Below are 27,651 nucleotides of genomic sequence, written 5' to 3'. Positions count from 1 at the left end.
TCCTTGGGGACCCAGCCTACCTCTTGCTCCTGTGGTTCATGAAGCCGTACACAGGCAGCCTGGACAGTAGTAAGAAGCAGTTCAACCAAAGGCTGAGCAAGAGCAGAATGGTGGTAGAATGTGCCTCTGGAAGTTTAAAGGCTCGCTGGCGCTGTTTGCTGACTAGGTTAGACCTCAGTGGAACCAATATTCCCATTGTTATTGCTGCTTGTTGTGTGCTCCATAATATCTGTGAGAGTAAGGGCATTTATGGCGTGGTGGAAGGTTGAGGCAAATCGCCTGGCAGCCGATTTTGAGCAGCCAGACACCAGGGCGATTAGAAGAGCACAGTTAGGCATGCTGCGCATCAGAGAGGCTTTGAAAAATAGTTTCATGACTGGCCCGGCTGCGGTGCGACAGTTGTGTGTGTTTCTCCTTAATGCAAAACCACCCCCTTTGTTGAATTTATTTCCTGTAAGCCAATCCCCTCCCCCGCAACCCCTTAGACCACAGCTGGCAAAGGAATTAAAGTCCCTATTGTTTTGAATCCATGCAGTCTTTATTTATTTTAAAAAAAATGGGGGAGCTCACTGACAAGGTAGCCTGGGTAGGGTGGGGGAGGAGGGAAGGACAAGGCCACATTGCTTATTGTAGCCACACTACAAATCAAAGCAGTTTGAATGACAGCCTTTTGTTGCTTGGGCCATCTCTGGAGTGGTGTGGCTGGGTGCCCGGAGCCTTGCTCCCTCACGTTCTTGGGTGTCTGGGTGAGGAGGATATGGAACTTGGCAAGGAGAGCAGGCGGTTCTACAATGGATGCAGTGGTGGTCTGTGCTCTTTTTGCCTTTTCTGCAGCTCCACCAGACGCCTGATCATGTCCATTTGCTCCCCCATTAACCTCAGCATCTCCTCCTGCGTGTTCTGATCATGCTCACTGAATGCTTTCCTGGCCTCTGCCACCGAATGCCTCCATGCACTTAGCTGGGCCCTATCAGTGCAGGAGGACTGCATGAGCTCGGAAAAGAGGTCATCGCAAGTCCATTTTTTTCAGCTTCTAATCTGCGATAACCTCAGGGACGGAGTTGATACGGAGTTGATCCCCACCTGCAGGGGGGATAAAAAGGGAGAGTAAAATTTAAGAAGATATATTTCTGAGAACAAAAGGGAGACTGTCACAGTGAATCAAGCAAATCACAGCAGACAATACATGTGTTTTAGGTACAAGCTCGCACTTTGCCTTTTATATTGAGCGCCTGCTGATATGGGCAAAAGAATTCAGTTTCCAGGCAGCCATGGTAAGCCAAAGGGTACGCAGGGTTGGCTTCTTCCACCTTCATAACATGTGGGAATGGTTTCAAACTGCAGTGCCCTCCTTTCCCATAGCAAACAATGCTTGTTGGGTTTGTTGTTTAGGAGGGGCTGCGGTTTTGGGTTGGATGTGCAACACACCCCACCCCCCACCGCATAGCTATTCTCCGGGATGATCCCTTTTAGCCAAGCACAAACAGCCCAGCAAGAATAAGGTCCTTTTACTGTTCCCTTACAAAAATTCCCCTATTTCAACTAGGTGACCATGAATGATATCACTCTCCTGAGGCTGACACAGAAAGATAAAGACCAAATGTTGCATGAAGGTGACCAAAACCCAGGACCATTTGCTGCCATGCTTTGTGCTGCAATGATTCCAGACTACTTGCTACTGGCTTGGCATGGTAAAGAGTCCTACCGTGGAGGATGAAAGAAGACAGTCCTCCCCAGAAACCTTCTGCAAAGGCTTTCAGAGTACCTCCAGGAGAGCTTCATGAAGATGTCCCTGAGGATTTCCACTCCATCTCCAGATATGTTAACAGACTTTTCCAGTAGCTGTACTGGCCGTGAATGCATCCCAATTCTTCAGGGCAAATCAAACATTAAACACAATTGCTTTTAACCCCTGTAGCGATTACAAATGTGCACTCACCAGAGGTGCCTTCTCCACCTTCAAGGTCCGGGAACCTGCCTTGGGAGGATATTGGCTCCAGGATGATAAAAAGGTCCTGGCTGCCAGGGAGAACGGATTCTCCACTTGCCTGCCGCATATTCCCCTCCTCCTCCTCTTCCACAAAATCCTCCTCCGTGTTGCGTGAGACTCCCCCCTTGCAGGTGTCCACAGACAGTGGTGAGGAAGTGGTAGGGTCCCCCCCTAGAATGGCATGTAGCTGATCACAGAAGTGCCATGTATGGGGCTCTGACCCGGAGCGACTGTTTGCCTCCTTTGTCTTGTAGTAGGCTTGCCTGAGCTCCTTAACTTTCATGAGGCACTGCTGTGTTCCCCGGGTGTAGCCTCTCTCCACCGTGCCCTGTGTGATTTTGGCATATATATTAGCATTTCTTCTTTTTGATCGGAGTTCTGCCTGCACAGATTCTTCTCCTCATACAGCAATCAGATCCAGCATCTCCTACTTGCTCCATGCTGGAGCTTGTTTGCGATTCTGGGACTGCATGGTCACCTGTGCTGCTGAGCTCGCCATGCTGACCAAACAGGAAATGAAATTCAAAAGTTCCCGAGGCTTTTCCTGTGTACCTGGCTAGTGCATCGGAGTTGAAAGTGCTGTCCAGAGCACTCACATTGGAGCACTCTGTGATAGCTCCTGGAGGCCAATACCGTTGAATTGCACAACACTGTGTCTGCACTAACCCAAATTCAACCCAGCAAGGTCGATTTTAGTGCTACTCCCTTTATCGGGAGGAGTACAGCAGTCGATTTTAAGAGGCCTTTAGGTCAACGGAACAGGGTTGGTTGTGTAGCCGCATTACTTAAAAAAAAAAAAAAAAAAAATCGACCTAACGCGGCTAAATTCGACCTAACCTAGTAGTGTAGACCAGGGCTATGATGCAAAAAGGTAACAAAAAATTGGAAGACAACAGTTTAACTTTAAACAAAAGCAATCTCAGCATCTTGCAGACTATTCCAGAGCAGTGAATTATACAGAACTTTATAAACCACACTAATGCCAACATAAGAAGATACCATCAAGTATATTCATAGCCCTAGTATCACAATAGGACAGCCAATAGTTACAGTACACATAGTTTCGTTACTGGCCCAACCATGTGCCTAATCTGCTCACACTGAAGTTTAGGCAAAAGTTTTAATCCATTTAATACGTATAATGTTAATTTTGTATCATTCTAGTCATGTGGTACCCACTTAAATACCCTACAGAAGTCTAAATATATAACATCAACATTACCACCTTAATCAGCCAAAATTATAATCACATCAAAAAATACCAAATTAGTTTGACAAGATTTATTTTCCATAAACCTTTGCTGATTGGCATTAATTATATTAGTATCCTTTTAATTCTTTATCAACCAAGTCCCATATCAGCTATTCCACTGTTTTGCTTTGGACCAATATCAAGTTGACAGATCTATATTTATTCAGGTTGTTCCATTTATTCTTTTTAAATATTTACACATTAGCTTTCTTCCAGTTCCCTGAACTTCCCCAGTATTCCAAGACTTACTGAAAACCAACAATGATCCACAAAACTCCTTGGTCAACTCTTTTAAAATTCTTGCTTGCAAGTTATCTGGACCTGATGCTGGGAAAAGTTTGGAATTGAATAAAATTTTGTGTCTATTCCCATCAAAAAAAAAAAATTGTTTAGAAAACAGTTGTTCAACTCTGTCAGTAATCTTTCTCTTGGCAGAGAGATAGAGGTTCATTTGGTACTACTTATTCTATAGGCTATTGGAAACAAGATTTGTTGCAGAAACCATGTGATTGAAGATGTTTGCCAACTTTATTATTCACACTTCTTCTTGTGGTTCTCAAGAGGGAAGCTGGGTTAGAAAGCACTGGTAAAATCCTGACCCTACTTAAGTCAATGGGAGTTTTGCCATGGACTTCAACAAGGCCATGATTCCACCCTGGGTGTTTAGCAGAAAACCAAGAGCAAGATGGGAAACTAAAAAACAAAAGCACCCGAACAACAGTGACACCCACAATGAAAAGGGAATTAAAACCAAAGTTAATTGCCATGTTGCTGATTGCACAACAGGATCACTGCCTAGAATGTACTCATGCTGTTCACTAAGAACTGAGAAAAAAGGATGGGGAAGTGTCTACTAAGTGACCAAAGGCATTATGACTTTTTTTGGGGGGGGGTGGGTGGGGGGGGGAGTTTCTTCAAAGAAAATATCCATTTAAAAACAAACAATGATTTAATCCTGAACTCTTTACGTGATTACTGGAGAAACAAGCTACTTTCAAGGGAGGCCAAAATAAAAGTATTGGAACAGTACTTTCTGCTCTCTGTGGACCTTCTAGTAATATATAGTCACTGCACTGAATTTGGAAATGCTTTGAAAGAGGAATATTTAAGTCTTGCCTACCACTAGCATTTTTCAAGAAATCGCACACTGTTGCAGGTCCACCAGCGACAGCAAAGGTAAAAGCACAAGTATAGAATTCCAGCATTTTTACTACTGTGTCCCAACATCACTTTTGATAATGCAATGGAGTTTTCCTGAAAAAACAAACGTGTACATAGCCGTAATGAAAGCTGAACCACAACACTGATATATCCAAGAATAAAGTTCCTTATTTTCTTGGTTCTGAATAGATGAGTCAGACTCCATTGCTGGTGATCAGCTGAATAATTTGGGTGTGGTTTAGTAATTCCTAAAAGACTGAAACAAGTGTTAAATTGCAAAAGCAGTTGTTGAACTGACTGCCCCAGGCTTGTCTTCACTAGGATTTCAAAGTGTGTTAGAACATGTTAGCAAACACCTATTCTAAAACTCTAGTGTAGACGTTAACATATGCTAGCTGGTCAGGCTGAAGCATAGGCTTAATTGTTGAGTTACACCAGGGAGGAATTTAGCCCATTGTTTCACATTTACAGACACGTCTGTGTCACAACTCACTGTTTGTTTTGACTAATAGAAAGGTGTGTTATTAGATCATCCTAGTTAACACATTCTAAAGCTGAAGAAAGAGGTTTAGGCCAGGTCTACAGTACAGACCTATAGTGGTGTGAAAAATCCACACCCCTGAGCTATATAGTAATACCAACCTACCCCACCTGTTTTCCCCTCCACCCCCATGTCTTCCTCCCCCATGTTGGCAGAAAAGCATCTCCCACCGACATAGCTACCATCTCTTGGGGAGGCTGATTAACTACGCGAACAGGAGAGCTTCTCCCGTCCTCATAGGAGTGTCTTCACTATAGGCTACGCTACAGCTATAGCGATGTATGTGATGAAAAGCCTTAAGCTCTCCACTTGAAAAATTAGTAGTTATATCCTGCAAGTCTTCAGCATTAACACTTCACTGAAGTAACTGGGGGTGAAAGAGTTCAACCCCGTCACACAACTATTTATTCAGGCTCTCTACAAACAAAGGTCTTATCTACATTAGGAACACTAGGATACAAAATAATCGACCACTGACAAAGCTCTTAGAGTCCTATCTTCACTACAGCCACATTTGTTACTACCAGCAAAAAATACAAGTCCTAAATATAATTTTCATAGCACTAACGCAGCCAAAAAGTACATAGTGTCAGTTAAATTCAGCACACTTGAGAAAGGTTCACCCTCTACCAAACCGCTAACTATTTTTTCTCCAGTATGAAAGCCTACATTTTTCAGATTCTGAAACGGATGAGGGGAGGGGACAATAAATATTACCATACAAATGGATCTGGACAAGACAGACAAAAGGGAAACATATCACACTGCACATTCTAGGCTGTATGACTATAATCAAAAGTGTGTGATATGCTAAAGAAGTGGGATGATAACTTACAATTTGCTGCTTTACATGTTATGACATGAGAGACTTGCTAACTGGATTTGGAAAGCATTAAGAAAACATATGCAAGTGCTCGTGTAAGGAAGAATATAAACACTTAGATGTAAATAATTGTTTTAAGTCTGTAATCATAGACAGAACATTTCAACATCTAGTAAAAATAAGTGTCCAGAGAGCTACTGTTATTGAAATGCAAATTTTCTTCAGAAAGGCCTACTTACAGAATAGTGAGGATCCAGAAGGAAACAAGCAAGTCCACTTGTCTTTTCTAACTGAAGTACTATATAATTCCCTTCCCCTTCAATAACTCAGAATAATAAGTTGAAGAAACCTAAAGAATGACTTAGGCCCAGCCTATGCAGTTTTTGGACCAGTATAATTGCATCAGTTAGGGGTGTGATTTTTTTCCTGAAGTAGTTACACCAGTACAACCCCTATTGTGAATGCAGGTATACTGATATAAAGGGCTCATACCAGTGTAGTTTATTCCCCTTCCCATATGAGACTAGCCATACTGATATAAAGCACCCTTATATTACTATAACTGCATATACACTAGAGTGGCAATATCACTTTAACTATACCAGTAGAGTACAACTAATGTATGTAGATAAGATCTTAAATATTCAGTGTGATTTTAATGCAGCTACTGCAGGATATTCCAAGGATAATATTCATCAATATGAGAGAGAGAGACAAGATAGGCCAGAGGGCAAAATAATGACTATAGCATATCAATTTCATTGTTCAGCTAGCAGGCTGTGTGTTCTTTTAAATAAATTATACTCAGTCAGACTTGAAATGACATGTCCAAAAACAAATTTACATTCAACAAGGCAGTTGTAATGGTGTGTTTGGGTGAACAAGGCTGGAGTTTTGGCACACACTGATTTGGTTGCTCAGTTGCTTATTTATATTGTGGCAGGTTTTTCAATTGGTCAGTTTGTAGATCTCCCAAGTTGCCTTGTCTCTGTCTTATTTGGATGCTCTAATGAGGTGATGAATTTTACTACTTTTGCTAGGAACCTAATTCCAAAATAGGTCAGTGGAGGAGAGTTAAACTGATCTAGTTTTTCAAAGAATTAAAAACCTTGTTAAAATGTCAGACAGGAACCAGCACAGTGTTACTGCCCTGCGGCAAAAATGGATTTAATTTCCATGCCCCCAGACTCTCAACTGGAGGCCACGCCTGGAAATGCTGCAAGGTTATCCTGCTGAGGATAGCGGAAGCAGTTCACGTTATAATTTGCACTCACATCGTGCCTTTCATTTGACAATCTCAGATGTCACACAAGGATGTGAGGCTTTACAAACATTAATGAGGCCACACAACATAGCTGTGAGGGAGCTGTTGTTTAAACTCACTATAAAAGTTGGTTTCAGAAGTGAGCTGTAGCTCACGAAAGCTTATGTTCTAATAAATTTGTTAGTCTCTAAGGTGCCACAAGTGCTCCTCTACTATAAAAATTGGTGATCTGAGGCACAAAGAGGGTAAGTGACTTGCCCTGCAAGGTCAGTGGTGGAAACAGGAACAGATATGAGGGCATCATAGTCATGTTAGCATCCCTTCCAACTCATCCAAAGCACCTGCCTACATGACTGCCAATACATCTGGAACACCCTGCTCCTATTAGTGATGGTCAGGATTACAGTGCTTCCTCCATGCTGCCTTACAGCACTTTGAAAATCACGCTGGCTTGTGAAAACCAGAGGAATTATGGGATATTAGGAAAGGAATCGTGGGAGTTTGTGAATCTGACCCAAATCTCAGTAGGTTCCAATAGCTACCCTACAAAGCATCAAAAGAAAAATCCCAGAATACATAGAGCCTGGCAGCAAAACACTGGACCCAGGGGTGCCTGCCCAGAATGTGGTGGGCCTATTTTAAAAAATAAGAGCAGTCTTGTGTGGATGCTGAGATTCACAAGGGAAACAGCTTAAACCAGTTTAGATAAAGCCGAGTGGATGAAGAAATACACTGAGAAAACTCTCATGTAGACAAGGCCTCAGCTCATTCCACCTTTAGTTAAATAAGTAACATGCTCTGAAATAAATACATTTTGTATTCATAACCCATTCACTGAAGAATCAGTTAATTGTTCCAAATCAGGGAAAGAACAGATTAAAAGAAATGTCATGTGATCAGACCATGAAGTTGCTTACAAAAAGTCGCCCTCTGAGTTTTGGTTATATTTATACTCTGAATAAACAAAACTGACGAATAGAAGTCTTTCCAGTGAACAGCAATTCAAACAAACAAGCAGAATAATTGGGTTTATTTAAAAAACAAATAGAAATAATACTGAAAATATAGAATAACAATGTTGGCTCAAAAGAGAGTCATGCACTCATCTAGAACATTGTGACCAGTTTGGTCGACTCCCCTAAACAGGAGTGCAGGGTTGGTTTGACAGTGTACCTGAGGACTAAAGCTACCAGCCAGAAACAGATACCCAAGTTAAGGCAGCACTCTGCTGGGATGTCCATTTTAGTCCTCAGAATAGGCAGACACTTTAGAACATCACCCAGCCACAACATACAGTGGCATAAAAAGGAAAATGCATACTGCCCAATAATTTAAAGAGAATTCCCCAGATAAAAATGTTTTGAATCAAAAGCAAATGGGCCACAATTTTTTTCTGCATCAATGGAACAAAAACACAAACAAAAAAATCTTCTCAACCATGGCAACATTTTTTAAAGCATCTGTGTTCTGGCTCACGAATAGGCTCTTTTTGATAAAACGGTAAAATAGCAGGAAAAAAAACTTTATTAGCTGGGTGCAATGGATCTACTGGCAGCATGTCCTGTAACAAACTGACATAGATATGGCAAGGACTGTAGGAAAACAGAATGCTAACACCATTCAGACAAACAAGTGTTTTTCGCAACACAAATATACCTGAGTCTCCAGTGCTTCCAATTTACGCTTCCTGGCATGAAGAGCTTTACTTGGAAAAGCCCAAAAATAATTGGAAGTTCCAATCCTATCGGTGTCCACCATACCATCATCAACTAAACTTTGCAGGATCTCCTTTACCGACATTGCGGCTAACAAAGAAAAAAAAAGTCACTTTTTCTTCAGTGTATGTGTTAAGTGGTTATACTTTATTTGAAAATATGATTGCGAAGCAAGTATGTCAATGTAACAGACAATGTACTAGACCTATTTTCATTTTCACTGCAGATTATTTATGTTGCTGTAGTTCTAAGCAAAGCACATAATCCACAAACACATATTTCTGAAAAGCTTATTCCTTTTTCACAAGCTATCTGGAAGACACCAAAAATAAAGATCTTGTGCCACAGCCACTCCCTGCAGAGAATCCCTTTGAAGTCAATGGCAATATCATGCATAGGATAGCTTACAATACGAAGACAATTTGTTCCTGGATATTTTCCATTCTGGGTCCTGACTTTTCCCCTAATCTAGACCAGTTTGGAATGTAGCAAGCAATAAAGAAAAATCATCAGAGCAGGTGAGATTAGCAATCCCCTTCCCTAAAGTACTACTTTATAGAGGGAAAACCTTCCTACAAAAGGACACTTACGTGTAAAATTGCAGGTCAGGCCTGTGCTGAGTGCTTAGTAAAGGTGAGGGGGGACCAAATGGCAGTCTCACAGTTACTTCTGTGGTGGCTGATGCTCTTTTGGTCTCTGAAACTGCCAAGGATCTAGTTAAATGGGCCATAATCTCACCTAGGATAGGTTTATCTGTGGCTAAGTATGCCTCCAGAATGCTGTTTGCATGATGCTATTGGTTTGAAGTTCTCCAGGGCCTTAGATTATTTTAAGATTCAAAAACATTTTTAAACCACCTATAAATTTGTGGGAAGAAAGAAAACTAAAGAGGTGGGAGACTGCAGGGCAAAGCTTGACTAAATGAGGCAGTGATCTGCAGGGATCTGTGAAAAGGAGTATCACGAGACTACGTAATTAAAAGACTGTTGCAACACATACAGACAATAGGGCAAATTAGAAGTTGCTGGGCAACCTTAATTCTAGCATTTCTTAATGTTTAATTTCTTAATTTTGCATGTAATTTTTACTCTTGGTGAAGCTAATCAGCAGTAGAGGTACTGGAGCTCTCTGCCTGCAGACTCAAGAGGACAACATTGAATTAGTTTATACTCAGTTCACATATGGAAGGTTATCCTCCGTAATCAAAAGGGCCAGAAACATTTAAGTGAATTAATGTTTATTCTTGAAAAGCTTATGCCCCACACTTGCCAGGGAAAGCTTCCCACTCATCATAGGAAAGTGGGTTTTTTCAAGCATTGTAATTATAAAACAATTAAGCTAGCAAGTAAACTTCTGTCGACTTGAAATTGTATCATGTCAGCTTCTACATGATTCTACTGGCAAAGTATTCAGTTACAGGTGTACAATAAGGGATTACAAGAGAAAGTGTCTACAGCAATATTTTTAAAAATTGTATTTAAAAATTCTGTGAATGCAAATGAACTTTCTTTGTTCAATATTTAAGATTTTTAAGGAATGCAAAACATAGGAACTGCAAGTATGTTGAGAAACCAACTGAAACCCTATCTTGTCTCCATAGAGCTTTTACAAGTGCCTCTATTCTTTGCTGACATTTTTTTAAAATGTATTTCACCACTAAATATTTTTCGGGTTATAGCTGAGCTCCCTGCAGCTCTTACATCAAAACTACTTTTTCGTTATCTGTTATTGGAGCACGATCATGTCGCAAAGATGTGCTGATCAAGGAGGTGAACATTTGTACACCAGTACTAAAACACAGATCTAAAGAGGAGAAAACATACAAAGAACATAGGAACAGGACTGGAAGTACACAAAACATATAAAGTCATCTTGGTCCTGATCCAAAGCCAATGGAAGTCAACCGAGAGACTTCTGTGGAATTCCATAGGCTTTCGACCAGACCTTTCCTGCATAGAATAGTCTTGCAGCTTTGTTGGAGAAATACAACAGAGTTTGATTGTGTACATGCATGGACCAAAATTTTAAGATGTGGGTGACTGAAGTTGGACACCTAAATCCTTAGGTAAGCACCTAAACTATGGCATGATTCTCAGAGATGGAAGCTGTGGGTGCTCAGCAATGACTTCAGTAGGTGCTCAGCTCCTTTGAGAATCATGCCATGTATTTAGGTAGCTAACTAGGGATACAAGTTCCAGACTTTAGACATCAGCACTTGAAAATGTTGGCCTCAATGCCCAATATGAGTTACAGCTACTAGTAACATAGGGTTGGGATGTGCTTGCATAAAATGTACAGTTTCTAAATTTACACTTGGTTAGGCCACCATGACAAACCAGTACCACTTGCAGCTAGGTATTTTTTTCTTTTGTTTAACGTTACTGTTATAAAGATCATAAAGTCAGTGTTATGTGAAAACATGAAAATGCACACAGTATTACTAGTCCACAAAACAATTCTCAATGTCTAACAAGTTTTAGGGGGGGGAAGCATTAATACTCACTAATTCCTTTCTCTTTGGGAGCAATCTTCTCCATATCCTTTAATTGGAACACATCTTTCTGTTCAAAACACAAAAGGCACATCAGCTCTGAATGACAGTCTCATTTACGTCATATCTACATTCTTTACTAAATTAATCCCAACAAATATACAAGTACCATATCTAATGTATTTTTTCATTTCTCCAGGAAAAATACTGCATGCTCCTCAAGATAGAGCTAAAGTATTTGAAAATAAAAAGTGATTTTATTTTGTTGTAGGCTTTGTTATTTCCTCCAGTTTTTCTTTGTTACTTTAATTAATTGCTTCATGCCTAAATTTAGACTGCTAGCTCCTCAGGGAAGAGAGCGCTGTGGCCAGATCCTCAGCCCCTGTCTAGCTGCTTTTGTATTGCAGCATCACAATAAATTAATTTTAACAAACAAAATAAATAATATTTCAGTTACATCACAAACACAAAGGTGTCTCTGAGTTGGAGCTCCATTTCTCTTCCCCTTCCACTGCCCTCTTTTGGGTGCATTCTCATCCTTCCCTTTCCTATTTCCCAGTTTTATCCCTCTCCCATACTGTCGAATTTGAGCATCCCTAACTACCTCCCTGCCTTCTGTGGCAGCACAGTGAAACTGACGAGATTTGGAACCTAAGGAACAAAGCAAATACTGAAAATGTCCCAAATTCCTGTTTAATTTTACTTTGCTGCTCCCTCACATATGGGCTGGAGATTATTAAGGTACCAGGTCAGGCGGCTTTGTGCATCCACCTCTGTTACACACGCCAGTCCCTTTACAGGAAAATGTTTGAGAAGTACTACATAGAAGTACATAAAGCACAAGCATGTCAGCAGCAATTACTGATGTTATGAGAAATCTAACTTTGGATTTCCTGACTATTGTACCTAAATTTGAAACCGTTGCACTACATGAAAAATAAACCTTTTTGGTTTTCGACTTAATTGTTAATAACTTATCCACTGCTGACAAGGGAATCAATAAAAGTTCAGTTGAACTGGTGCCGAACAATTTAACTAAAAGAGCATCCAAAACTCTACTTAGCACAAGCTCATCTGCACCTCTCACCAACACCTTTGATCAGCAACTGATCGTTTCACAAATGCAAGTAAGGCCACTGTGTCCTAGGAAAAATAAAGCTGGCTAAAAATTTGATGGAATCACAAAGGTATTTTCCCCCTATGGTACATTAATAAAGAATAGTAATATACTGCTTTTCATTTAGTCACTCTCAAAGAACTGTATAAAGGAGATCAGTATCATTATCTGCATATTACACATGGGGAAACTGAGGCACAGAACAGGGAAGTGACTTGCCCAAGGTTACCCAGCAGGACAGTGGCAGAGCCAGGTACTGAACCCAAGACTCCTGAATCACAGTCCAGTGCCCGAGCCACTCAGCCTCTCTGGCTCCTTATGGGTGCTCCCAATGGCTCAGTGGTTTGCGCATTGGCTTGCTCAACCCAGGGTTGTGAGTTCAATCCTTGAGGGGGCCATTTAGGGATCCGGGGCAAAACTTGGGGATTGGTCCTGCTTTGAGCAGGGGGTTGGACTAGATGATGTCCTGAGGTCCCTTCCAACCCTGATATTCTATGAAATATACAAAAATTAAAACACTTACTGTTTCAAAAAATATTTCCATCATACGAGTTCTCTTCTCTTCAACACTCAGTCCCCTTTTCTTGGACTACAATAGAACATGTATTCAGTACTTAGAATTAACATTTCATTCAGAATTCACATCTATTTACTCTAGAAGAACCATTTCCTTGACATCTACCTTAATACTGTCCTACATCACAATACTCCCTAAAACAGGACTTCTTCACAAAGGAAAACCATGGCGGGCTAATCCATTCAAAATATATCAATTGTTTCAAAGATATTAAGTTTGGTACTGATATGTTGTATAATCTAGTTCATCCCCTACCTCACTGTAAGGTAGTTTTCAATGTGTTTTACTGCATCCCTATAGTTCCTTGTCTGTCTTGCCTTACTAACTCTAGAAATGGCAGTTCCAGTCTCTCTTGGTAGCTGGTACCAATGCCCAATTGTCCTTAAAAAGTTATTTCTACTATTTAGTCTATAGTGTGAGACTTCTGCTTTTTGTCTGACTCATTTATTTCTGTGAATATTGTTCTTTCCTTCTTGTTAAAATGACATAGCCAATGTGAAATCTAGACCATTTTAAAGTATAAGTTAGAGTAGTTTTCAGATACTGTATCTGCCTTCAAATCACCTTTCCAATGTTGTGGATTAACAATCACATTATCTTTATTAAAAACATAAGAACAGCCATACTGGGTCAGACCAAAGGTCCATCTAGCCCAGTATCCTGTCTTCCAACTTGTGGCTATTGCCAGTGCCCCAGAGGGAATGAACAGAAGAAGAAATCATTAAGGAATCCATCCTGTCACCCATTCCCAGCTTCTGGCAAACAGCGACTAGGAACACCATCCCTGCCCATCCTGGCTAATAGCCATTGATGGACCTATCCTCCATGAATTTATCTAGTTCTTTTTTAATCCTGTTATAGTCTTGGCCTTCACAACATCCTCAGGCAAGGAGTTCCACAGGTTGACTGTGTACTGTGTGAAAAAATACTTCCTTTTGTTTGTTTTAAACCTGCTGCCTATAAATTTCATTTGGTGACCCCTAGTTCTCGTGTTATAAGAGGGAGTAAAAAACACTTCCTTATTTATTTTCTCCACACCAGTCATGATTTTATAGACCTCTATCATATCTCCCATTATTCATCTCTTTTCCAAGCTGAAAAGTCCAAGTCTTATTAATCTCTCCTCATATGGAAGCCATTCCATACCCCAATCATTTTTGTTGCCCTTTTCTCAACCTTTTCCAATTCCAATACATCTTTTTTGAGATGGGGTGACCACATCCACACGCAATATTCAAGATGTTGGTGTACCATGGATTTTTACAGAAGCAATATGATATTTTCTGTCTTATTATCTATCCCCTTCTTAATGATTCCCAACATTCTGTTCGCCTTTTTGACTGCCACTGCACATCGAGTGGATGTTTTCAGAGAACTATCCACAAGGACTCCAAGATCTCTTTCTTGAGTGGTAACAGCTAATTTAGACCCCATCATTTTATATGTAGAGTTGGGGTTGTGTGTTTCAATGTGCATTACTTTGCATTTATCAACATTGAATTTCATCTGCCATCTTGTTGCCTATTTACCCAGTTTTGTAAGGTCCCTTTGTAACTCTTCACAGTCTGCTTTGGACTTAACTATCTTGAGTAGTTTTGTATCATCTGAAAATTTTGCCCCCTCACTGTTTACCCCTTTTTCCAGATTATTTATGAATATATTGAATAGTACTTCTATTGTCCCAGTACAGACCCCTGGGGGACACCACTATTTACTTCTCTGCATTCTGAAAACTGACCATTCATTCCTACCCTTTGTTTCCTATCTTTTAACCAGTTACCAATCCATGAGAGAACCTTCCCCCTTATCCCAGGACAGCTTACTTTGCTTAAGAGCCTTTGGTGAAGGACCTTGTCAAAGGTTTTCTGAAACTCTAAGTATACTATATTCACTGGATCACCCTTATGCACGTTTGTTAACCCCCTCAAAGAATTCTAGTAGATTGGTGAGGAATGATTTCCCTTTACAAAAACCACGTTGGCTCTTTCCCAACAAATTATGTTCATCTGTGTGTCTGACAATTTTGTTCTTTACGATAGTTTCAACCAATTTGTCCAGTACTGAAGTTAGGCTTACCGGCCTGCAATTGCCAGGATCACCTCTGGAGCCCCTTTTAAAAATTGGCATCACATTAGCTATCCTCCAGTCATTTGGTACAGAAGTTGATTTAAATGATAAATTATATATCACAGAAGTTCTGCAATTTCACATTTGAGTTCCTTCAGAACTCTTGGGTGAATACCATCTGGTCCTGGTGACTTATTACTGTTTAATTTATCAATTTGTCCCAAAATCTCCTCTAAGGACACCTCAATCTGGGACAGTTTCTCAGATTTGTCACCTAGAAAGAATGGCTCAGGTTTGGGAATCTCCCTTATATCCTCAGCCATGAAGACTGATGCAAAAAATTCATTTAGTTTCTCTGCAATGACCTTATCACCCTTGAGTGCTCCTTTAGCATCTCAGTCATCCAGTGGCCCCCTTGGTTGTTTAGTAGGATTGCTGCTTCTGATGTTCTTAAAAAAAACTGCTATTACTTTTTGAGTCTTTGGCTAGTTGTTTTTCAGATTCTTTTTTGGCCTTCCTAATTATATTTTTACACTTCATTTGCTCGAGTTTATTCTCCCTTCTATTTTCCTCACTAGGATTTAACTTCCACTTTTTAAAGGATGCCCTTTTGCCTCTCATTGCTTCTTTTACTTTGTTGTTTAGCCACGGTGGCACTTTTTTGGTTCTCTGTTTTTTAATTTGGGGTATACATTTAAGTTGAGCCTCTATTATGGTGTCTTTAAAAAGTTTCCATGCAGCTTGCAGGGATTTGACTTTTGGCACTGTGCCTTTTAATTTCTGTTTAACTAACTTCCTCATTTTTGTGTAGTCCCCTTTCTGAAATTAAATGCTACTGTGGTGGGCTGCTGTGGTCTTTTCCCCACCACAGGGATGTTAAATTTTATTATATTATAGTCACTATTACCAAGAGGTTCAGCTATATTCACCTCTTGGAACAGATCCTCTGCTCCGTTTTTCAAATATTTTTCTTTTCATCATGTGTCAAACAATTAGCAGGGGAAACTGATTGAATATACAGGGAAACACTGGAACGGATTATATACAAATATAATACAGAAAAGTATTTTCTTCTCCAATCTCTGTCGATTATATTGAGTGTTCATAGATACTAAGGTCAGAAGGGACCATTACGATCATCTAGTCCGACCTCCTGCACAACGCAGGCCACAGAATCTCATCCACCCACTCCTGCGATAAACCTCTCACCTATGTCTGAGCTACTGAAGTCCTCAAATCATGGTTTAAAGACTTCAAGGAGCAGAGAATCCTCCAGCAAGTGACCCATGTCCCATGCTACAGAGGAAGGCGAAAAACCTCCAGGGCCTCTTCCAATCTGCCCTGGAGGAAAATTCCTTTCCGACTCCAAATACTGCAATCAGCTAAACCCTGAGCATATGGGCAAGATTCACCAGCTAGATACCCAGGAAAGAATTTTCTGTAGTATCTCAGATCCCACCCCATCTAACATCCCATCACAGGCCATTGGGCCTATTTACCATGAATATTTAAAGATCAATTAATTACCAAAATCATGTTATCCCATCAAGTGTTACTTGTAACAACAGGATATAAAATATTTCTAAACAAAATGTGACTTTTTAAGTTGATAGTGTCCCTTTAAAGCCCATAGGAAGAAAGTGGTAGCTCATCACATTATGTACTGGAAAAATATGCTGCATAATCTTCATATACTAAAAAGAATCCTTAAAAACACTCATCAGTGGGAAAGTGAATTTGGGGAGTTCCTAGAAAAGGTAAGTAGCGTTCAGGGACACACAGAGCTTTGAAAGGAGAGGATCATGTCTTGCCTCAGCTATTCATAGCATATCAAAGCTGCAGTAGATTGAAAGTGATGGAACTCTTGTCAGTTTCACGGCTTTTTCACTTTGAAACAGGTTATAAGCAAGAGCAACAAATGTTTGCATTTATCATCTGTGGTCATGGACAAGGGCCAGATTGCTTTGGATTTTTTTTAAGTTATATTGTACAAAAATTTTAATTTTGGAAGATAATTTATTCAGCAGTCACTTATGCATCAATTTAAAACAATTAATTCACCGTAATAAAGTTTATTTGACTAAAGCCTTGTTAAATTTTGTATTTTTTTTTTTACATAAACTCTTCCCATCTGATTTATTCAACTCTGCCACATACGTATATTGGTGACATCACAACTAGTTATTATGAAAGAGATTTTGATGTTACAAACACTTGTATATGGCACTGCTGTATAAATAAGAACAGCAGATTGACTAGAAGTTAATAAGGGTTCTATTTTTCCCCAAATATCTTGGTAATCGGCAATGATGGGAACAAAAATATGTAAATACAACATGACATTTTAAATAATGTTTTGGTAGCATGCAGTATTATTAAGTTTACTCAAGTTTACTTAAGCGTGGAAGTCATTCTTGATGTTCATGGGGCTGTGTGGATAGTATAACCACAATCAAGCTACTATAAGTTCTGTTTACACTTGGATGTATGGGAAACTGTCCATGTAAATCCCACAAAACCCTTTTGTGTTCCAATTTTGGCTATGCTACTCATCACTGGGCCTAATGGATCAGTGTTCATGCTGCACTCCCCATCAGTACCCAGCCCAAAGCCAGGTAAGCTAATGATCCAACCAGCAGACCAAATTCAGTGATGAATCCTGGTCACGTGCCATCTGAGGCACACTGCACATATGCTAAGAAGACTGGGCCTAGTACAAGTTATTTTTACATGACCTGTTATAACGGTGGTGGCCTCCAGCTAAAATTAGTTTGGTTCACATGCAACTAACAGGGAGGAAAAACATAAAACAGATGCAGCTTTAAAAGATTTTATTGAAAATATGGAGTGCAGCTAATCAATATTGCATTGACCAGTGCTACAGAAACATAAATTAAATTAGAATTTATATGGGAAAAATCCTGACATTTAAATTCTTGAATTCACCTTTTAGACAGAGAAGGATTAAAAGTAATTATACGAAGCTGTTATACAAAAACACTACCATCCATTTTCAATAGAAGATGGTATGAGAAAAATTACTGGGAAAACTTTACCTCATCTCAAGTGGCAGAGAAAATAGAGAGATGAAAAGCAACATGAAGGAGACCAATCATATGTAGAGAAACAAAAGCCTTACCAGAACACATTATTAACAGTAAAACCTATCAGATCACTATCACTTTTCATCAACAGGTCTCAAAACACTTCATAACCTTTAACATATTTATCTTCACAAACCTCTGTGAAATAAGGAAATACTATTATCCCTATTTTACAGCTGGAACTGAGGCACAGAAAAGCTAAGAGACATGCCCAAGGTCACAGAGGAAGTCTTGTGCAGACCAAGGAGCTGAACTAAAATCTCCCAAGACCTAGGCTAGTTCTCTAATCACTGGTCCACTCCTCCCATTGGGTAATGAGGCCAGCATCCAATAACCTATATCTGATGATTCAAAGTTGATAGAAGAGCACTATAATGCACCTACCCAGCTTTGTAAGGTTCAACTCTCAAAGCCTCTAAGATCCTCTCATGATTCAAGTTCAGTTCTCTCCACATTTCTAGCCTGCCTACATCTCTGCTCTTTTCTCCTCCTATAACCAGTTCTTGCTCCCTACAATCTATCCAACTGTTTCTCTTTACCACTTCCTTTGTCATAACCCCAATCCCAGCTGCAACTCCAAGGAAACAGCAGCTAGTTTCATTATGGAGAAAATCCCCTTCCCTAACAGGACCTCTGAATTATTTTAAGCCTATTTTAAACTCTACATTGAAAGCTTGTGATGTCATTAGTAAAGTTTGGAATTCTGAGCCAAATTCCAAGCAAAGGAACATAAGGATCTGCCATACTGACTAATCAGTCCATTTACTCCAGTATCCTGTCTTTGGCAGGGGAGGGTACCAAATGCAGGTACAAAAAACCCAGTAATGGACAATCATGGGATAATCTGCCCATGGTGGATGTTTCTTCCTAACCTCTGGAAAGTGGTGGCTATTTCATGCCCTACATAATATAACCAGGGACACTCTTTATCCCTATAAATGTGGAGCCCCCCCCTTTTTTTAAATCTTGTTAAACTATTGGCCTCAATGAGATTTTGTGGTATTGAGTTCCACAAGTTAATTACACCCTATGAAATCCCATTAAAAGTCAACATTTTTTAATGGGTGAAATCAATGGGGTTATGCAGGATTTAACTCACTTCAAAATTGGGGCAGTCCGCATTTTCTCCTCCAGTACAAGACCTGGTGTTTAGGTATTGGCTAATATAGTAAACTTGTAGAGACTTGGTTCTTGTCTGAACCACCCCCACCCCCCCTTTTTAAAGCCGACATAAAATGACTAAAGAAGCTGGCCTGGAGCCCCTACGGACCGGAACACACCGGGCCAGGGCCAGGGCCAGGGCCAGTGCTGTGGGGCCACGGGTCGGACTCCGGGCACCTGCAGAGGGGCCGCGCCGGGTGGCCACGGCTGAGGGGCCCAGCAGGATCGGGGGGGGCGGGGCGTGTCTAGCAAAGCCCAGCACAGACCAGGCGGCTACGGGCCCCCCAGTCACCCCATCTGCGCGCCCAGGCCATAAACCGAGCAGCGCCTCGGACAGGCTCCGTAGCGGCTGGCTCTGGGGAGGGCCCCGGAGCTCGGTTCCCGCAGGGGCGCCTGGGCAGCCTCTCGCCGAGGGCCCGAGGCTCCCGGGCGGGGGGAGCCGGACCGGACGCCGCTTACCATGTCGCCTCCTTCCCGCTGGAGCTGGGAGTCCGGCCCAGGGTGGCGGCAGCGACGGCGCTGAGGGCCCGGCCAGGCGCCGAAATTTGATTTCCGCGCCGCCGCCGCCAGGAGGCAAAGGGCAGCGGGAAGCGGCGGTGGGGGTGGCTCCGCTTTCGCAGCTTACAGCGCCGCCTGGCGCCTCCAGAGCGGGGCCCCCTTCCCTTCGCTCCGTCTGCGTCTTCCTGCCTTGTTGAACCTGCCTCTTCATCTCTCCCTGCCCCTGCCTGGGCCCCTGCGTGCAGCCCCACAGCCAGTTTTTTGCACACCCCAATTCAAAATGGACATCACGTGAAAGTTGCCAGAATTCATTTCCCTGACTCATCTCCCTGCTCGATCTCCCGCTGTAGGTCTCCAAAAATTAAGCAGAGCTCCCTGAAGTTGCCTCTGTTTTTCATAACCAAGCATGCGAAAGTGCCTACAGTAAAACTTTTTATTAAAGCTAACGCTGAAATTATCTAATACACAGGTTAAGGGAAGAGTGCCTACACATCTGGGTATAATGCTTACATGATCCAAAAGTACAAAGTTTGGTTTAAAAGTCATAAAACATATACATAATCTGCAATATCCCAAATTAAGGTTAATAAATTTAACAATACAATTAAAATATTAGCATCCAAATATTCAGATACATCATTCATAAAAATTTATACTCAGAGTAGCTTGTGGAAAGCAAATAGAGCAATAGTGACAGATTGTGCGTCAGTAATAGAGAATTTAGGGTAGGGTGTCCCTCAGTAAATACATGATCATTCTGTCCAGAAGCAACCAAATTACCCCCTCTGTTTGCATCAATTTATACTTCATCGTTTGTATAACAGCTTTTTATTGAAGTCACATCCATTGATCTGATACAACTCAAGCTAATAAGCAAAATTCAAATTTAAGATAATGATAAACTAGATGTTCCAGCTGACCCACCCACAGAGAAATGTTCTAAGGATTTTGGAGTTTGATTCCTTGTACGTCAAAGAACAGCCGATTCCAGGATTCTGGATTAATTTTTTAATATTTCTCAAAAGCATATGCATTTTTAAAATTTCTTTTAGAAGAGAAGATTTTATTAACAGATCCAGTTGCTGCATTTGAATAGAAATATAATTTCTATTTTTAACTAGCAATATATCAGTTTCTAAATAAAGAAATGACTAAGAGGGGATATAATAGAGGTCTATAAAATCATGACTGGTGTGGAGAAAGTAAATAAGGAAGTGTTATTTACTCCTTCTCATAACACAAGAACTAGAGGCCACCAAATGAAATTAATAGGCAGCAGGCTTAAAACAAACAAAAGGAAATATTTTTTCACACAACGCACAGTCAACGTGTGGAACTCCTTGCCAGAGGATGTAATGAAGACCAAGACTATAACAGGGTTCAAAGAAGAACTAGATAAATTCAATGGTTATTAGCCAGGATGGGCAGGGATGGTGTCCCTAGCCTCTGTTTGCCAAAAGCTGGGAATGGACGATGGGATGGATCACTTGATGATTACCTGTCTGTTCATTCACTCTGGGGCACCTGGCATTGGCCACTTTTGAAAGAGAGGGTGCTGGCCTAGATGGACCTTTGGTTTGACCCAGTATGGCCATTCTTGTGTTCTTATGTAAATTTTAAATCCACCCAGCTAAAAAACAAATCTGAAAAATACACTTACCCCCAATCCTTTCCTGGTGTAATAGTGGTTCTTCCTTGGAACCTTCAAGTAATACCCCATATCTTTTACCCAAATTGGCCCAGTGGCAATCTTGTTTTTCCTTACTGTAAATTGATGAGACATGAAATGTAGGTTATAGAATATATTATTAATGCTCTAGAAATTCATCCAACCTTACATAAAGTTTCTTGCACTCTTATTTTTCTTGTGTATCTCATTTCATTATTTTGCCCAGGGTTTGCACCTTGACAGGTTGTTATCACATATAGTGAGGCTCTCCCTAGGACTTTCAGATACTCCCAGTTCCTTAAAAAGAAAAGGAGGACTTGTGGCACCTTAGAGACTAACCAATTTATTTGAGCATGAGCTTTCGTGAGCTACAGCTCACTTCATCGGATGCATACTGTGGAAATTGCAGAAGACATTATATACACAGACACCATGAAACAATACCTCCTCCCACCCCACTCTCCTGCTGGTAATAGCTTATCTAAAGTGATCATCAAGTTGGGCCATTTCCAGCACAAATCCAGGTTTTCTCACCCTCCGCCCCCCCACAGACAAACTCACTCTCTTGCTGGTAATAGCCCATCAAAAGTCCCCTTGTTTTTTCCTCCCCGCCCCCGACGTTCTGGTTAAACTTGGATTTATGCTGGAAGTGGCCCACCTTGATTGTCATGCACAGTGTGGGGAGAGTGGTCAGTTTGGATGAGCTATTGCCAGCAGGAGAGAGAGTTTGTGTGGGGGGGGGGGGGCGGGGGTGTGAGAAAACCTAGATTTGTGCTGGAAATGGCCCACCTTGATTATCATGCACATTGTAGGGGGAGTGGTCACTTCGGATGAGCTATTACCAGCAGGAGAGTGAGTTTGTGTGTGTATGGGGGTGGGGGAGTGAGAAAACCTGGATTTGTGCTGGAAATGGCCCACTTTGATTTTCATGCAGGTTGTAAGGAGAGTGGTCACTTTGGATAGGCTATTACCAGCAGGAGAGTGAGTTTGTGTGTGTGGTTTTTGGAGGGGGGTGAGGGGGTGAGAGAACCTGGATTTCTGCAGGAAATGGCCCACCTTGATTATCATACACATTGTGAAGACAGTGGTCACTTTTGATGGGCTATTACCAGCAAGAGAGTGAGTTTGTCTGTGGGGGGGCGGAGGGTGAGAAAACCTGGATTTGTGCTGGAAATGGCCCAACCTGATGATCACTTTAGATAAGCTATTACCAGCAGGAGAGTGGGGTGGGAGGAGGTATTGTTTCATGGTGTCTGTGTATATAATGTCTTCTGCAATTTCCACAGTATGCATCCGATGAAGTGAGCTGTAGCTCACGAAAGCTCATGCTCAAATAAATTGGTTAGTCTCTAAGGTGCCACAAGTCCTCCTTTTCTTTTTGCGAATACAGACGAACACGGCTGTTACTCTGAAACCTCCCAGTTCCTTCTGGCTCAGATGAGAGAGACCAGGAGCAGAAAATGAATATGAATTTCCTCTCCAACAGAATCAGTCTGGTTTTCTATTTTTTTTCTTGTTCCCACAATGAGACATGTTAACCCTTCTTCCACCCCGACCCCGCTATGAAGACCCAGCAACCTTCCGTCTCTGTGCCTTGCCTTGGGCCATCCCCCACAAATAATTTTTCCTTCATACCTCCTCCCACAGTTTCTCCCCCCCCACTCCTCGTCACAGTGGCCTACACTATCCCCACTGAGCCTTATTCCTGCCCACTTCATACCCCATAATTAAATGTAGCTTTCCTCCTGTGTTTACCACTCTAAAGCCAAAGGGGAAACACAGCAGCTGAAGCAGGAATGAGGAGCTGCTGCTTCATAGAGGTGCCATAAAGTGCTAAGCATCAAGTGTGAGTAGCACAGTGGGTGACTAAACTAGGGAAGGCATTGGCAATTGGGGAAGAGGGAGGGCATTGGAAGTAAGTTGTGTCAAAGGGGCACCCACTTTAAAGCTGTGCTTGAGGCCACATCCGTAAATCATGCTGTTGAGTTCTTTATTTAACCACACAGTAGAAAGTGGCAGACCAAGCTTCCGCATATTGCCCAATTACATATAGTAGTTCTGGCCTGCAGGGACTCCAGAACATGAGCCTTTCAGATATCCAGGGTAGCACCCCCCTTATAGCAACAACAAGAAAAAGCCATAGGAGCTTTAAACTACTGTACCAAACTTTGGTTTTATGTCATTTAACACAGTGATTCTCAAGCTTTCCAGTCTACTGTACCCCTTTGAGGAGTCTGATTTGTCTTATGTACCCCAAGTTTCACCTCACTTAAAAACTCAGGCTTCAGCTTCAGCTCTGTGTGGCCTGGCTTTCTGCCCTGGGCCCCAGCAAGTCTAACTCTGGCCTGGTGACCCCGTTAAAATGAACTCACCCACACTTTGAAAACCACCGATATAGTATATAGAACCATGTAAACAAGTCATTGTCTGTATAAAATTTTAGTTAGTCCTGATTTCACTATTGCTTTTTATGCAGCCTGTTGTAAAACTAGGCAAATATCTAAATGAGTTGATGTACTCTCTGGAAGACCTCGGTATACTCCCAGGAATATACATACCCCTGCTTGAGAACCACTGATCTAACAGAATAAACATCTAACATCACAAAGCCTGTTAACCCTATTCTGGTGCATTGGCTCAATATCGGCTCACAAAAAGCACCTGCATGTGTCACAACCCAATCCATTAATACTCTTAGAAATGTTACAAGATCACATTCTTGGTGGCGTGGCTGCAGGGTTAGAAACTTTTTCTGGCTACTTTCTCTGGAGTAAACCTACTTAATCCCCAACCAAGTTTGCTGGCCTGAGCCCTGGCAGCCATAGGCCCCTTCATGGACAAATCATTAGATCAGTTTTGTCTTGTAATGAAAAGTTCTATTAACACATCCCAATTTGTCAATGCCAGATTAAAACTAAATTAGAAGAGCACTGAGTAGGGAGCAGTGGATCCAAGCAGAGTGAAAATGCACAACAGAACTTCAGACATAGACAAGTGATTACCATTTCTCACAACTGGTTGAGTTAGCACAACTGCTCCTTTTACACTTCAGGTAACAGCCTGTAGCTTTGGAGCTGACAGGCCCATTTGAATTTTTGAAGCCTGTAAGTATGTGATTAGCTGATAAGGCTACTATTAAGTGTACAATTATTATCATTACACTATTATTGTCAGACAAGTTAAATGATGCACAGTAACATTATTATAGGGGGAGCTGATCGGCAGCCTTCACAAAACGCATAGCTAACAATTTCCATTATAAGCCTTGAGTTGCCTAGAACTTTCCCAAATTTTAACTAATTGGGCTGGAATTTTCCATGTCCAAGGCTGAATTTTTTTTGTTTTTGTTTTGTTTTTAAGTTTAGTCAAAAATGGTTCAGCTGTTTCCTAGAACAAGATTAGAGAAAAATGTTGTTTTGTCCACTTTAAATTCTTACAACTATTTCATGAAGATACTCCAGGGCCTTCATGCTTTTGAGCAAGATCTTGAAATTTGGAGGGGGAAACTTAGTATCTGTCCCTGTCAAAATCCACCAAAATTTGACCAAGTTCTGAACCTCTGAAAAATCTGTTCACTTACGCTCAGTAGAGATTTGTTAGATGATGGCAGATTGTCTGAAGATTCTATCAGTAGGGTGACCAAATAGCAACTGTGAAAACAGGACAGGGGGTGGAGGGTAATAGGTGCCTATATAAGAAAAAGTCCCCAAAAATGGGACTGTCCCTTGAAAAACAGGACATCTGGTCACCCTATCTATCGGTCTTTAGTATGCTCCAGTCTCCAACTTAGCAGCCCTTTCTTTGTAAAAAAGAAAAGGAGTACTTGTGGCACCTTAGAGACTAACAAATGTATTAGAGCATAAGCTTTCGTGAGCTATAGCTCACTTCATCGGATGCATACCCTTTTCTTTTTATGGATACAGACTAACATGGCTGCTACTCTGAAACCTTTCTTTGTAATTACTCTTCCCAGCTGCTGAGAGCTGCTATTGTGTCAGGCACAGGAACTGAGAGCAGGGAGACTGTCTTTCCTATGCTCTCTGCCTCTTTCTGCTGGTGCCCAAGCAGCCTAGAGGAGAACAGTTTGACTTGGATGCAGAGGGTGTGCAGAGTCAGGCTTTGGGGCAGGAATAGGGGAATGTGAGGCAGAGAGAGATTGCACAGGCATATGCTAGGGACCAGAAGAAGAAAAGGATAGGGGCTGGGGAAAGAAGGATATGTAACTACTAGAGTACACTTTCCTCCAGAACCTGAAATTCTTTTTCTGCTGTCAGAGGCTAGCTGTGAAACCCACTAGCAAAGTGTGTCTTATATTTCTCAGTAGTGATTGGTCCACACGTTACCCCATTTACTCTATTAGCTCAAGCGATGTGGATTTAAATGCACCAACCTTGCTGATGATCCACATTGGGGGATAATATACATGACAATTCGTTTTATCAGTTTTTTTTTTAAACCTAGGAAATTACATACAAAAACTACATTAAAAGAACATAAAGATTGCAAAGTCAAACACTCAAAAGTTAGGAAATACCAGAATTAAGGTTGCATTATGATTTAGGTATGCACTAAGGTATGTGTTATGATACAGTCTTTAATTACATAATCACATACAGCGCCATCCATCCTGTGCACTGAATGAGGAAGGTGTCATGTGGAAGAGAGTACAGTATGTGATCATGTAGTTAAATATCATAATGCATGGTCACAGAAGAGTCGAGTTAAGGTTGCACAGGCAATCTTGATGATAAGTTCCTTGAGGCAGGGACAGTCTTTTTGTACATTGCCTCACATGGTGGAGTCCTACTCCACAACCAGAGTTCCTATGTGCTACTGTAATACAAATAATAAATAATCGTAATTCTGGCAGTTCTTATCTTTTAAGTGCTCTGCTTTGCAACTTTGTTAAAAACAGTTTTTGTATGTTAATGATTTTTTTCATAAAGTATTTGGTAAAGTTCCCCTAAAGGAGAAATTCCAGACACCGAATGAACCAAATAGTTATATAATTGAAAAAGTATTCAGTTTAGTGGAGTACGGAGGGATTTGGTCTTCATGGAAAGACTAATCAATCAGAGCATTGGAAAAAGTTGCCCATGTTTGCAGAGGACTAATGGAGGTGGAATAGTTAATATGGAATAATAATGTACTAGCACTAAACAATTTATTATAATGAATAGCTAAGTAAGATACTGAAGGACACTGACATTGTCATTTAGGCAAATATTTCATTAAGCACTTGTGTTAATTTTTGCACTAGCATTTCTAAATAAGAATGTTCAAAGAAACTGGAGAGCTGTTCAAAACACAACAGAATTCTTGACTAAATTCTTCCCTTCTCACCACCCCCCCCCCATCCCCAACAGTTGTGTGTTCTCTCCTCTTTTCCTTTTCATGTTCTCTCTCCTCCTCTTCCATAGGAGTAGCAAGTGCTCAGCATCTCTGAAATTCTGGCCAACACTGCTTGGCTTCATTGTGTCCTGTTCTAGCTGGCAGCCAAATAGAATGGATTGTGTACCGCTAAAGTTCAAAACACAGAGTGCTCTGGCAAGTTCAGCACTCTGCTGTTCTTCACAGCCATATATTAATGTGAGGCTTGATGAATGAGAACAAAGCCTTACAGATCTATTACACTAGTAAATTTTGCCTTAGGAAAAAAAACTGGAGGCCCTGAAATATGGCTGCTGACACATTCTGAGATGTGCAGTAAAGAAAGGGAAAAGGATGCCTACTTAGGGCTGGCCAAAGACAAGAGAAACAGGGTGACTGCTTCTGTCCTTTGAGGTGTGCTGCACTTTTGATTGTCCTGCTATCAACGCACTAGACCTGACTCCCCATGAGCCTGTGCAAACCAGCTGTCTCAGAGCCATCCCTGCTGCACCGAAAGAACCCATGCTACTTTTAAGTGAGTTGTTGGACCAAACTGACTTTTCACAGGATTCAGCTTTTGGGCAATTTCACCAGAGACTAAGAAGGAATCCCAAATATTATCAAAAGAGAAAGGTAACACAGGCCAATAAGATGTAAGCATAGGGAGGGAGTCTCATTGGACCGCTTCCTTATGCCAACCCTGTGCCTTTCTAATACTGTATTGTTTTTCTAAAATGTTGGCTGCAGTAGACAGAGTCAGTGTTAACAGAGTATACAGAACAAGTGGTAGTATGGGTCTTAAAAAACTGTAGCATAGCTGAATAGATACCACCTTTCAATGACTTAAAGGA

The 27,651-nt window shown here is 41.2% G+C and overlaps 1 protein-coding gene across 2 annotated transcripts in view; it reads right to left on the bottom strand.

Moving 5' to 3' along the window:
• The window catches only part of MND1 (meiotic nuclear divisions 1), a 52,651-nt gene extending 32,696 nt beyond the window's left edge, over positions 1–19,955 (bottom strand). The window contains exons 1-4 of one of the 2 annotated variants that reach the window (XM_074950036.1): positions 19,723–19,955; positions 12,878–12,943; positions 11,250–11,307; positions 8,688–8,836 (exon numbers count right to left, since the gene is read on the bottom strand). In XM_074950036.1, the coding sequence (XP_074806137.1) occupies positions 8,688–8,836; positions 11,250–11,307; positions 12,878–12,943; positions 19,723–19,725 (276 nt within the window). In that variant the 5' untranslated portion in view covers positions 19,726–19,955. The remainder of the gene's footprint in view (positions 1–8,687; positions 8,837–11,249; positions 11,308–12,877; positions 12,944–19,722) is intronic. The other variant, XM_074950035.1, reaches the window with a different exon arrangement.
• Between the last annotated feature and the right edge of the window lie 7,696 nt (positions 19,956–27,651).

This window comes from Natator depressus, chromosome 4 (genome assembly GCF_965152275.1).
Source record: "Natator depressus isolate rNatDep1 chromosome 4, rNatDep2.hap1, whole genome shotgun sequence".
In the NCBI taxonomy this organism is placed as follows: Eukaryota; Metazoa; Chordata; order Testudines; family Cheloniidae; genus Natator; species Natator depressus.
Note: the sequence above shows the minus strand (reverse complement) of the source record. Positions and strands in the feature narration are given on the sequence as shown.